Genomic DNA, 12,819 nt, shown 5'->3' with positions numbered 1-12,819 from the left:
TGTGTTAGCCAGGATGGTCTCAATCTCCTGACCTCGTGATCCGCCCGTCTCGGCCTCCCAAAGTGCTGGGATTACAGGCTTGAGCCACCGTGCCTGGCCTCAATCTGTGTTTTCTTACTTGAGGGTAGGGACTAGATTTTTTTTTCCTATTCCTTTTTATTTTTTGAGATGGAATCTCGCTCTGTCGCCAGGCTGGAGTGCAGTGGCATGATCTCAGCTCACCGCAACTTCTGGCTCCCTGGTTCTAGCGATTCTCCTGCCTCAGCCTCCCGAGCAGCTGGGATTACAGGCATGCACCACCCCTCACACACCCAGCTAATTTTTGTATTTTTAGTAGAGACGGGGTTTCACCATGTTGGCCAGGATGGTCTCAATCTCCTGACCTTATGATCTGCCTGCCTCGGCCTCCCAAAGTGCTGGGATTACAGGCGTGAGCCACTGGACCCAGCCTCTTTTTTTTTTTTTTTCTTTTTTTTTTTAAGTCCCCTTCATAGCAGCTAGCATAACCCTTTGCCTATGGTAAGCAGAAATTTTGTTGAATAATTATTCAAGACTGAACTGCTTTGGGTGGAAAATTATTTCTGTTAACATTTTTGTTAAAGTACACAGTAGAAACATGTTAAATAAGTACTATTTTGTTTTCTACATCGGAGAACAATAAAATCTGTGCTTACCATTGATATAAAAAATAATACCGGCCGGGCACGGTGGCTCATGCCTGTAATACCAGCACTTTGGGAGGCTGAGGCAGGCAGATCACAAGGTTAGGAGATCAAGACCATCCTGCTAACATGATGAAACCCCCGTCTCTACTAAAAATACAAAAATTAGCCAGGCGTGGTGGTGGGCACCTGTAGTCCCAGCTACTTGGGAGGCTGAGGCAGGAGAATTGCTTGAACCTGGGAGGCGGAGCTTGCAGTGACCCGAGATCGCACCACTGCACTCCAGCCTGGGTGACAGAGCCAGACTCCGTTTCAAAATAATAATAATAATCATCATCATCATCATCAAAGCATAGCATTGGGTAGTTTATTTTACTTTTTTCTTTGGTTTTCTTTTGTGTTTTATCTGCTAGGAAAAAAATCATTTATTCCATTTTCTTATACAGTGTTGATTTTTTTTACACAAAAGTTTTTGAATTCTCTTTGTCTAGGTATGTAGTACATGGATTGGAAGTGGAGTTGTCAGTGATCTCAATGATCTCCGTCGAGTACACAATCTTCTTGTTTCTTCTCTGGACAAAGTTCAGGCTGGAAAAGGATCCTCCAGCCAGCTGTACCGAGAGAGCGCCACAACCATGGAAAAACTGGCTGTTCTCAAAGCTTGGGCAGAGGTAACGACTACACCGCAGCCTATTGTGTTTGACCCATTTATTCATCCATGAGAAAATGTTCCCCTACTTCTGTTGGTAAAAAAATGTTTGTTTTTTAAAAATTAACCCGTGATATGGAATACTTTTTGAAAATATGTTAATCAGTTTACTGAAAACCTCTGTATTGAGGAAGGGCTGTCCTACATAATATGAGGAAATTAGGTAGGAAAAACTCAAAAATATAAAAAATAGAAAATATTTTATGCCAAAAATCTTTTCTTTGATTGCATTTCAGGAGACTTGCCACCTTGATATCGAGGCCATAGGGGTACTGTTTGTTTTTTTTCAAGGTAGGGTCTTTGTTGCCCAGCCTGGGCTTGAACTCCTGGGCCCAAACGGTCCTCCTGCCACCGCCTTCCGAGTAGCTGGGACTGCAGGCACGCACCACAGTGCCCAGCTTATTTTGTTTTTTAATAGCTAGTTTTACCTTTCTCATTCTCACAGTCACTTTAAAAAATATATAATTACATTGTTTTAAATTCACTTTTCTAAATTCCTTCTGCCAGTTGCTATAGAATTCTTATCATCTGCCCTCCAGTATTGAAGTAACTAATTCCTTCCTGTACCAGCTCAGTATCTCACTTCCCTATTTTCGTGGTATTATTCAGCAACAGGTAACTGAAACCACAGAAAGTAAAACCACATTTAAGGGAAGACTATTGGAATTATAATTATTTTAAGCTTTTCCGCTAATCTAAGACTAAACTTTTCTCATTCCCTTACTTCCCACCCTCTGATTCATTCAACAAAGTGTTATTTAGCTTCAGCTCTGTCAGGTTAGCAGTTGAGAGTACGGGGGTGAGATATACTACATTTGCTGAGCAACACAAACTGGTAAACAAGTAGATGCAACAAAGGGTAAGGAGTATTATCATAGGAGAAATATGAAGTGTTTTGAAACACATAGCAGAGGCACTTACAATAGACTGGAGGCTCAGAAGTAGTCTTTTTGGAGAAAGCGATGTTTACACTGAAACATGGAAGATAGGAGGAGATACCAGTTAGGCATGAGGGTGAGGAAGAGGCTGTGTGAAGCTCAGTGCTGTCAACTCTTCCTCTTTGAATCTTCAGCACCTTCCTCTGTACATCCTCTAAAACTGTACACATAGGCCAGGCACAGTGGCTCATGCCTGTAATCCCAGCACTTTGGGAGACTGAGACAGGCGGATCACCTGAGGTCAGGAGTTTAAGACCAGCCTGGCCAACATGGTGAAACCCTGTCTCTACTAAAAATAGAAAATTAGCCTGGCGTGGTGGCGCATGCCTGTAATCCCAGCTACTTGGGAGGCAAGGCAGGAGAATCGCTTGAACCTGGGAGGCAGAGTTTGCAGTGAGCTGAGATTGCGCCATTGCACTCCAGCCTGGGCAACAAGAGTGAGACTATGTCTCAAAAAAATTAATTAATTAATTAATTAATTTAAAAACTGCACACATTTGTTGACGACTTTATTCTCAGGAATATTTAAGGATATGCACAAAAGTTCTGCTACAAGGGTATTTGTTATGGTGTTATTATTCACTAAACAGTGGAAGTAACCTAAATGTATTTCTTGATCTTGAAAGATGATACTAAGTGACTAGAAAATTGGGGTAGAAATTACACACACACACACACACACACAAACACACACATTCATTATTACGTAAAAAACTGAGCATGTTTACATAACTGGACTGTTAACAGCATTGTATCTGAGTAGTAGGATTATGTGTGGTTTTAATTGTCATTTTGCTTATGTTTCTGATTTTTCTCCTTTTTTGTGTAGTATCTATAAGAAAAATAAGCCTAAAATTTATTTTAAAATAGATCTGAAAGATATATTCTCATATATTGCAGATAGCAATGTAAAATATAGAACCTTTTTAGCAAGCATTTGGCAATGTCTATTCAGAGTCATAAAAATGTTTGTAAACACTGACCCAGTAATTCCATTTCTGGGCCTGTATTCTAGTGAAAAATATCCAAAATATGGAAAAGAGGTAAGTTTACAAAAATGTTTACTTGCAACATTATTTATAACATGAAGAAATGAATATCTTTTGTCTTCAAAAGCTACATTTCATCTTTCTAAGATTCCCAATGCTAAGTAAAGAATGAGAAGTAAATATAAAATTTCAACTGTGGGAAAACTGGTGGATACATCATGGGTCATCCACTGTAAGTCATTAAAATAATGATTATGAAAACTGGTATTCACATGAGAAAACTCTGTGACATGTTTATCAGTAAAACTAAATACGGAATCTCTGTACACAAAATTACAACTTACAAAGATAGAATCTAAAAACCCAGAAATTGAGGTTATGAGTCATTTTTAACTCTTATTTTCCCAACTTTTTATAGCATAATTATTAAAATAAAATTATAAGTTGAGGAAAAATGGATACATAGACCTTAAAGTCTTACAGTGACACCCTTGCTTCCCCATTGCCTGCAGAGTAAAAACTTCAACTACTTCCACTTTATAACCTGTGCTCAGTCTATATGAGAAACTTGCTCTTTACTTAGATTACCATGCAGTTTCCTATTTCTGTGCTCTTGCTCTGGCTGTTCCCTCTGCCTGTAAGCTCCCTTTCCATCTTTGCCTGTGAGCAAGTGTACTTCTGTCCTTAAAAACTGTCTCAACTTTCTCACACTCCCAAGGCTAAGATGCGTTTATCTGTGATGTTCCCTGAGATTCATTCATTCATTGCGTAAACTGCCGAGTGTTCATTAGGTACCAGACACTGCCTACGCACTGGGTAGAGTATACTAGAAGATAAATCATTAACAAGATTATCTTTATAGAAGATAAATAATTAAAACCAAATATTTAAAAGTTTCTTCTTTTAAGCACTTTTTCACTTCCCTCTCATTATAATATTAGCCTGTGAATTCATGGAAAGCAAAAACTATGTATTATTTGTTTTTTTTTTTTTTTTTTTTTTGCTTCCAGTCTTAGAACAATAACAAATTCAAGGCAAAAGGTGCCTACCTGGCCGGGCGCGGTGGCTCAAGCCTGTAATCCCGGCACTTTGGGAGGCCGAGGCGGGCGGATCACGAGGTCAGGAGATCGAGACCATCCTGGCTAACACAGTGAAACCCCGTCTCTACTAAAAAATACAAAAAACTAGCCGGGCGAGGTGGTGGGCGCCTGTAGTCCCAGCTACTCGGGAGGCTGAGGCAGGAGAATGGCGCAAACCCGAGACGGAGCTTGCAGTGAGCTGAGATCCGGCCACTGCACTCCAGCCTGGGTGACAGCTCGAGACTCCGTCTCAAAAAAAAAAAAAAAAAAAAAAGGTGGCTACCTAGTAAGGATTTGATGAGTGAATGGCTGGATATACTTAAGAGTGCTTATCGTGACATTTTCTTAAAAATATTAGTGACTGGGCACTTCGGGAGGCCGAGGAAGATGGATCACCTGAGGTCAGGAGTTTGAGACCAGCCTGGCCAACATGGTGAAACCCTGCCTCTACTAAAAATACAAAAATTAGTCGGGCGTGGTGGTGTGTAATCCCAGCTACCCGGGAGTCTGAGACAGGAGAATCACTTGAACCTGGGAGGTGGAGGTTGCAGTGAGCTGAGATTGCGCCACTGCACTCCAGCCTGGATTACAGATCGAGACTCCATCTTAAAAAAAAAAAAAAAAAAAAAGTGTTATAACAAATTTAGGGGGGAAAACAAGCATGTAATCACTAGAAGATATGACTATGATATATTCATAACTTTGGAGATCCAAAGTCCCTATTTTAGAATTTAGTCAATTATTGTATATTTTCTCTGTGCTATAAGTCTACTCAGTGTAGGAATAGGGGTAAAACACAGTGCTTCTCATCAAGAAACTTGCAGTGTGCCTATACGGATACCGTACTTAGGCTTTCTCATTAGGTACAGTGGACATAACACTGTGGAGGGAAGACAGTTTTCTCAAGATGTTTATCTAGCGTAATTCTTTTCTTGCTTGATGTCATTCCTTTGTTTTTTGTTTTCTCATTAATACGCTATTCAGCTTTGTATGTGCCAGTTGCCAAAGCCTAAATGTATTATAAAAACAAAGGAAAATAAATATGATTCGACAAAGAAGAATCTTTGAAATTGTATTTTAGGAAAGTTGCTTTTATGTCTTTTTGGCTCACAAGCTATAGAGAAAGGTTACAGATAATGTATGTGACTAGCAGATTATATTGGCCAGGCTCTCTGTTGTAAAGGCTAGATTGCAAAATATCATTTAAGGTCTGTGTAAGGAGGAGTTTAGAAGGATATTTATGGAAATCCTTTCTGATGTCTCTTTTCACCTCTCAGCTGCTTACTTTGAATGTCTGGTTGTCTAATAAGTCTAGGAAGGTGGAGGCAGAAAAAGAGTTATACCCTGTGGCCAAAAAAAAAAAAAAAAGGGGGGGGGGGTGCTTTGTAAAGTAGAATGAGGGAAGCCGGAAAAAACTCCGAGAAGCCTACTCAAGGAACACGCCATCAGAGGAATAGTCAGAAGTCAGATCAGTTTTTTAAGAAAAATACCTCCAAAGCAAATGGAATTACTCTTCTGTGTTTATCAGGAAATCATGGAGTTGTATATACTTTTTTTTTTCTTTTTTTTAGACAGGTTCTCAAATCTGGTGCCCAGGCTGAAGTGCAGTGGCATGATCATAGCTCACTGGAACCTTCAACTCCTGGGCTCAAGTGATCCTTCTGCCTCAACCTCCCAAGTAGCTGGGACCACAGGCATGTGCCACCATGCCTGGCTAGTATTTTTGTTATTTTTTGCTATATTGCCCAGGCTGGTCTTGACCTCCTGGCTTCAAGTGATTCTCAGCCTCTCTAAGTGCTGAGATTACAGGCTTGAGCCACCATACCCAATCAAAGTATATACTTACTTTTTTTTTTTTCTTTTTTTTTGAGACAGAGTCTCACTATGTCGCCAGACTGGAGTGCAGTGGGGCAATCTCAGCTTACTGCAGCCTCCACCTCCTGGGTTGAAGCGATTGCCCTGCCTCAGCCTCTGGAGTAGCTGGGACTACAGGTGCCCACTACCACGCCTGGCTAATTTTTGTATTTTTCATAGAGACAGGGTTTCACTATGTTGGCCAGGATGGTCTCGATCTCTTGACCTCGTGATCCACCCATCTCGGCCTCCCAAAATGCTGGGATTACAGGCGTGAGCCACCGCACCTGACCAAAGTATATACTTTCTAATATCTATACCCAGTTATCTTTGATGATTTAACTGTATTTTTATAATAACTTTTTTTTTATCTTAAGCCTTGTTATTTTGTCCTCCTAAATATCGTCTTAGGTATATGTGGTTGCTATGAATATTAAAAAGGAAGCAGAGTCAAAACCAAAAAGAGCAATTAAGAATACTGATGATGATGATGATGACTATGGTACCATCGATGAACTGCCACCAGATAGTTTAATAACACTGGTACAACCCGAGCTGCCAACACTCAGTCGCCTGTGGTTAGCAGCATTAAAAGATTATGCACTCTTGACTTTACCAGCTGAATTTTCTAGTCAGCTTCCTCCAGATGGTAAGTATTACATTCTGAGTTTTACTTTTATGGAGTTCAAAGTAGTAGTTAAACAAAATAGAGACGGTATAGGCTAGCAACAACAGTAACTATAGTAACACTTTAAATTTCTGTGGCTTTAGTTTGATGTCTCAGAGTATGTACTCTATATTGAATTTGTAGATGGAAGATATAGCATAGAGCTTTTTTGTTGGCTGAAGCAAACATATTAGCAAGCACTGTTACAATAATAGCTGTGTGAGCTAGGGTATTCTAAATGGCTGTGGATAACAAGTCATTATGCATGACCATAGATGTATATTGCTGTACTGTTCAATGTGTGTATTTTCATATTCTATTTCAGATTCCTAGTGTGCCAATAAATTACGTTCCTAAAGTGCTTTGCAAATTGTACTTTAGTTTTCTTATTGAAATCAGTATAGAAATCATCAACATTTTTTTCTGTTTAGAAAGTGTGTTATCAGTTCCTACTCGAAGAACCCATTCTCCTTCCTGTATATTAATGATAAGAATAATGGAGTTCCCCCTACCCTCTTTTTTCCTTCCTTAATCCATCATAACAGCAAGGAGTGATGAGGAAGTCCTCAGTGTTAGTAGTGGAAACAACAGGAGGTGGAGAGGATTAGCAGAAGAAGAAAGAAACAGAAGGAAGAAATGGAGTTCCCTGGTTATGGTAGAAAGAGAAGATGATAGGGTGTTAGGAGCCACTGGTAACAATGAAGAGGTAAATTCTGTGACAACAGGGTAAGAAAAGGTAAGAATACTTAGTGAAATCAGCAGTAGCAGAGGAAAGCCTGGAAAACTAGCATCAGTGGGGAAGGGACAGGTATTCCAGTACATCAGCTACAGAAAAGGGGTTACTTTTGGTGACTTTATAAAGAGGAGAAGCCCTTTGGCTAGATTTCTCTTTTGTATGTAACAGGTATTTTTGTTAGTGGTTTATAAATGAGCAAACATTTATAATAGTAATGTTTTGGTTGGGTGCAGTGACTCACACCTGTAATCCCAGCACTTTGGGAGTCTGAGGTGGGTGGATCGAGAGTTCGAGACCAGCCTGGCCAGCATGGTGAAACCCCATCTCTACTAAAAATACAAAAAATTAGCTGGGCGTGGTGGCGCATGCCTGTAGTCCCAGCTACTCAGGAGGCTGAGGCAGGAGAATTGCTTGAACCCAGCAGGAGGAGGTTGCAGTGAGCCAGGATCACACCTTTGCACTCCAGCCTGGGCGGCAGAGCGAGACTTCTTCTCAAAAAAAAAAAAAAAAAAAAAAGGTAATGTTTTTAATTGATTTGATTGTTTTGTTTTACAGGTGGAGCATTTTATACCCCTGAAACTATTGATACAGCTAGACTTCACTATCGGAATTCCTGGGCCCCAATTCTCCATGCGGTGGCACTTTGGTTAAATAGCACAGGATTTACGTGCTCAGAGTCTACAGAAGCAGCAGCAATATCTGGTTTACAAAAACGTTCTACATCTGTCAGTTTAAACCAGGCGTCAGGAGCAGTGGGTAGTGCTAAATCTTTGCCAGAAATTAACAAAGACAGAATGCATCTGATTTTAGGTAGGTCTGTTATTTTAATATATTTCAAGATTTATCACTTCTGAAAATTCATATCTTTCATTTTAAAGCTATGGAAAGATTTTGTATAGTATAGCACAGTTCAGAGAAGGAAAAGTGAAAGGATTTTTCACCTCACCTTATAAACTGTTAATTGAATTTTTAACCTAAAAATTAAATTATTAAAAACTACTGAAACTACTTAGCTGTCATGTTCATTCACAGAGCAGTATCAAATAATTTTCAGTAAAAAAACTTAATACGTTTTTTATTCAACAACTCGTTTTCTTTTTACTTGGCACTTAACCAATTATCCTATTAAGAAAAAAACGTTTAAGGAGATTTCAGTGAATCCTAATGTAAAATTGCTTTATAGATGCTTTTGTTTGTTTCTTTGTTTTTGAGACAGAGTTTCACTCTTGTTGCCCAGGCTGGATTGCAATGGCGTGATCTTGGCTCACCGCGATCTCCACCTCCTGGGTTCAAGTGATTCTTCTGTCTCAGCCTCCCAAGTAGCTGGGATTATGGGCATGCGTCACCACGCCCGGGTGATTTTGTATTTTTAGCAGAGATGGAGTTTCTCCATGTTGGTCAGGCTGGTCTCGAACTTCTGACCTCAGATGATCTGCCCACCTCCGCCTCCCAAAGTGCTGGGATTACAGGTGTGTGCCACCGTGCCTGGCTATAGATGCTTTTTTAACATTTAAGAATTTATACATTGTAATGAAGCTTTTGGTGATCTTATGTTTTCTGGGGTTGAAAAGGAACACAATTAATAAGGTGTAATTATGGGATTCATCAGTAGGTCTCGTAAGTGAAAATGTGAAAAACTTCCAAAACATTGACTTTGCCCTTATGTAAATAAAAGCAGTTGTTTCCTATGATACCCATTGTGCCTCTAGAACTTGCCATTTAAAAACTTTGTATACATGAAAAATTATTTGGCTACCATTTAATGAAAAGCAATTTTATAATGTTTGTAAGTTTATTTTCTTAATATATTATTTTAAAAGTCCTAGAAATAAAAACTTATTATCTTCATAATCAACCTGATGGCATGGGAATTCCTTCTTTCACACATAGCTAATTTGAATATTAACCTAATTGCAAAACTACAACCTTGTGTTGAGCTTGGCTGCTTAAGTTGGAAACCATTTTGAACTCTAAGGCATTAATAAATATATGTTAAGGTAATCTGTAAAAACATAAATAGAGAAATATGGGATCAAACAACATAAAGTGTTTTATAAGTGAAAAAACATGTTTTTATTTTGTGTATTTCAGGTGTGAGTATACAGTTTCTTTGTTCCCCTAGACCTGAGGAGCCCATTGAACATGTTACAGCATGCCTACAGGCCTTACATACCTTGTTAGACTCTCCTTATGCTCGAGTCCATATCGCAGAAGATCAGGTACGGTGTATTGCTATGATAGATAATTGTGTGTTTTTTTCCGAGTATTGCTTTACAATGGAAAAAAGGATGGATTTTTTTCTGTATTGGATCCTATTTTAACATGATATGAGTACACTGACTCCCTGTATTTATTCACCCAGTTACTTTTACTCTGTGCCTCGTCTGCCCCAAACATGGTTTGAGGTTACAGATAGTGAAAGCAGTTTCACTGTGCCTGAATTAGGAGATAAGTAGAGTGTGATAAGTGCTATTTTAGTGCATGTAAGGCTGAGAATAGAGAGGAGAAGCCCGATGTTGTGATAGGAAAGCAAAGGATGGTTTCTCAGAGTGGGCAATGGTTGAATCAAATCTTCAAGAGGAATTCGTGAGGCAACACAAGCAGGACGGGTTTTCCTCTCAGAAAGAATAGCAAATACAAACACTAGGAGGCATGAGAGAACACGGCAAGTTCAAGGGCATTGCCATTTACTATGGGTGATTTGAATGGAACATGAGGTTGTTAGATGAGGCTGGACAACGAAGTGAAGACCAAATCATATAGGTTTCCTGATGACATGTAAAAGAGTTTGAACCCTATCCTGAAAGTGATAGGGAATCATTAAAAATGTGTAAGTAGACGAATCATGTCACTAACTTTATATTTCAGAAGGATCATTCTGTCAACCCATAGAGGTAGGTTGCTTTGTAAGAGATGCGAAGGGTGACGGACCCCAGTTCTGAGGCTTTTTTCATAATTCCAGAGAAATAACAAGTACATTAGCCTAGGAAGGCTGAATAAAGGAAGAAGAAAAGAGGACCAGGATTGGAAGCTTGAGGATAAATAGCATTTAAAAATTGAGAAGAAGGGAATAAATCAACAGTGGAAACTACTAGAGAGGTTGGAGGAGAACCAAAAGAGAACAGAGTTATCAAAGACAAGGGAGGAGTTTCAAGAAGGGTACACAGTCTCAAAGAATAGAGTAAATAAGCACAGAAATGAATCTAGAGGAGGCTATTGGTGACCTCCCGCAGAGGATTGTTTGAAGTGACTAGTAGCCAGATAGTAGGAAGATCAAGGAGTGAATAAGACAGTAAAGGAAGTGGAAGCATCTAGGCTGGGGAAGGAAGGAGCAAGGCACAAAGAGGAGGACATGGGGTAGATAAAAGGATCTGGAGGCTTTGGGAGTGCAGGGGGGACATTAGATAAGAAAAACTTGAGCATTGTCATTATACTGAGGAGAGTAGCCTAACTAGAGAGAGAAGTTGAAAACATTTGAGATATGATCAGAGCCCTTGAAGAATCCCTAGGAAGTCAAATAGGATAGGATAGGATAGGAGCACATAAGGAAAGATTAACCTCAGATTAAGCCCCAGATAAGAGGCTGAACACATGATCTTAAGGAAAGAGGTAAAGGTAGCTTTGGTTGCAGTTAAGCATTTTCCCCCTCTTTGAAATTTCCGTTAGGTTCATTGGATGGATTTGATGTGTAAGATTGTGAGTAGAAGCTTAAAGTGGGTGGTGAAAGTTTGTAGTAGTTGCTGAAGTGAATAGAAGAGGAACTCGCCAAAAATTTCTACAATCTCTGGTAAGCAGAGGTTGTAGAAATTCTTGGATATTCAGCTCAGGTTAGAAATTATAAATTTTAGCCCCATTGGACTCTGCAATGCTGTTTAGCTCAATTATTTCCTTCCAATAGGAGAATGATCATCTTTGAATATAAAGTGTATTTAAATATGTAGATGATAAATCATTTGTTGCTTGAAAATATACATTGGGGTAAAATGTGACCATTTCTCAAGATTTTTACAATGTTCTTATTTGTTACATAGTCCTGTATTTTAATTTTAGCTACCCAATTTCTTTTTTTACATATGTATTTTCTCAGATTTTAACAATATAAATTTATCCTTTGACATTGAAATTAATTAAATGTATTTGTATTTATTTGTATTAGCTGATAGGTGTTGAGTTGCTGAGTGTTTTGCACCGCCTCCTATTGACCTGGAATCCATCGTCTGTCCAGCTGTTGGTTACTGGAGTTGTACAACAGATAGTAAGAGCTGCTCAGGATTATTTGCAAGAAAAAAGAAACACTCTAAGTAAGCAGTAGAAATTACACGAACTTGAAGTAAATCTTATTTTTTATTTTTTTTTATTTTTGAGACGGAGTCTTTGCTCTGTCACCCAGACTGGAGTGCAGTGGCGCGATCTAGGCTCACTACAAGCTCCGCCTCCTGGGTTCACGCCATTCTCCTGCCTCAGTCTCCTGAGTAGCTGGGACTACAGGCGCCCGCTACCACACCCGGCTAATTTTTTTGTATTTTTAGTAGAGGCGGGGTTTCACCGTGTTAGCCAGGATGGTCTTGATCTCCTGACCTTGTGATCCACCCGTCTCGGCCTCCCAAAGTGCCGGGATTACAGGCTTGAGCCACCACGCCCGGCCATAAATCTTATTTTATACTGAAAAAAAAATGTTTAAATATTACTGCCAGGACGTATTTCTGTAGTTTTTATTTTCTTTTTTAGAGACAGGATCTCATTCTGTCACCCAAGCTGGAGCGCAATGATTTGATTATAGTTCAGTGTAGTCTCTTAACTCCTGAGCTCAAGATCCTCCTGCCTTAGCCTTCTGAGTAGCTGGGACTATAGGCACACTCCACCAAGCCCAGCTAATTTTTTTTTTTTTTTTCTGCGGGGGACAGTCTCACTCTCAAGAGCCCAGGCTAAAGTGCAGTGGTGCAATCTCGGCTTACTGCAGCCTCAAATTCCCAGGATCTTCCCACCTCACCCTCCAGAGTACCTGGGATTACAGACACACACCACAACGCCCAGCTAATTTTTGTATTTTTGGTGGAGACAGGATTTTGTCATGTTACCCAGGCTGGTCTTGAACTCCTGAGCCCAAACGGTCCATCCATCTCAGCATCCCAAAGTGCTGAGATTACAGGTTTGAGCCACTGCACCTGGCCAGAAGTTATTAATT

The 12,819-nt window shown here is 39.7% G+C and overlaps 1 protein-coding gene across 3 annotated transcripts in view; it reads left to right on the top strand.

Annotated features, from left to right (window-relative positions):
- HEATR5B (HEAT repeat containing 5B) overlaps positions 1–12,819 on the top strand; it is a 106,606-nt gene that overhangs the window by 73,933 nt on the left and 19,854 nt on the right. For all 3 annotated transcript variants that reach the window (XM_007970947.3, XM_007970946.3, XM_073022921.1), the window contains exons 27-31: positions 1,154–1,333; positions 6,643–6,880; positions 8,190–8,444; positions 9,726–9,853; positions 11,791–11,935. In XM_007970947.3, coding sequence (XP_007969138.2) covers positions 1,154–1,333; positions 6,643–6,880; positions 8,190–8,444; positions 9,726–9,853; positions 11,791–11,935 — 946 coding nt within the window. The remainder of the gene's footprint in view (positions 1–1,153; positions 1,334–6,642; positions 6,881–8,189; positions 8,445–9,725; positions 9,854–11,790; positions 11,936–12,819) is intronic.

The sequence above is a fragment of the Chlorocebus sabaeus genome, chromosome 14 (genome assembly GCF_047675955.1).
Source record: "Chlorocebus sabaeus isolate Y175 chromosome 14, mChlSab1.0.hap1, whole genome shotgun sequence".
Taxonomy (NCBI): Eukaryota; Metazoa; Chordata; class Mammalia; order Primates; family Cercopithecidae; genus Chlorocebus; species Chlorocebus sabaeus.
Note: the sequence above shows the minus strand (reverse complement) of the source record. Positions and strands in the feature narration are given on the sequence as shown.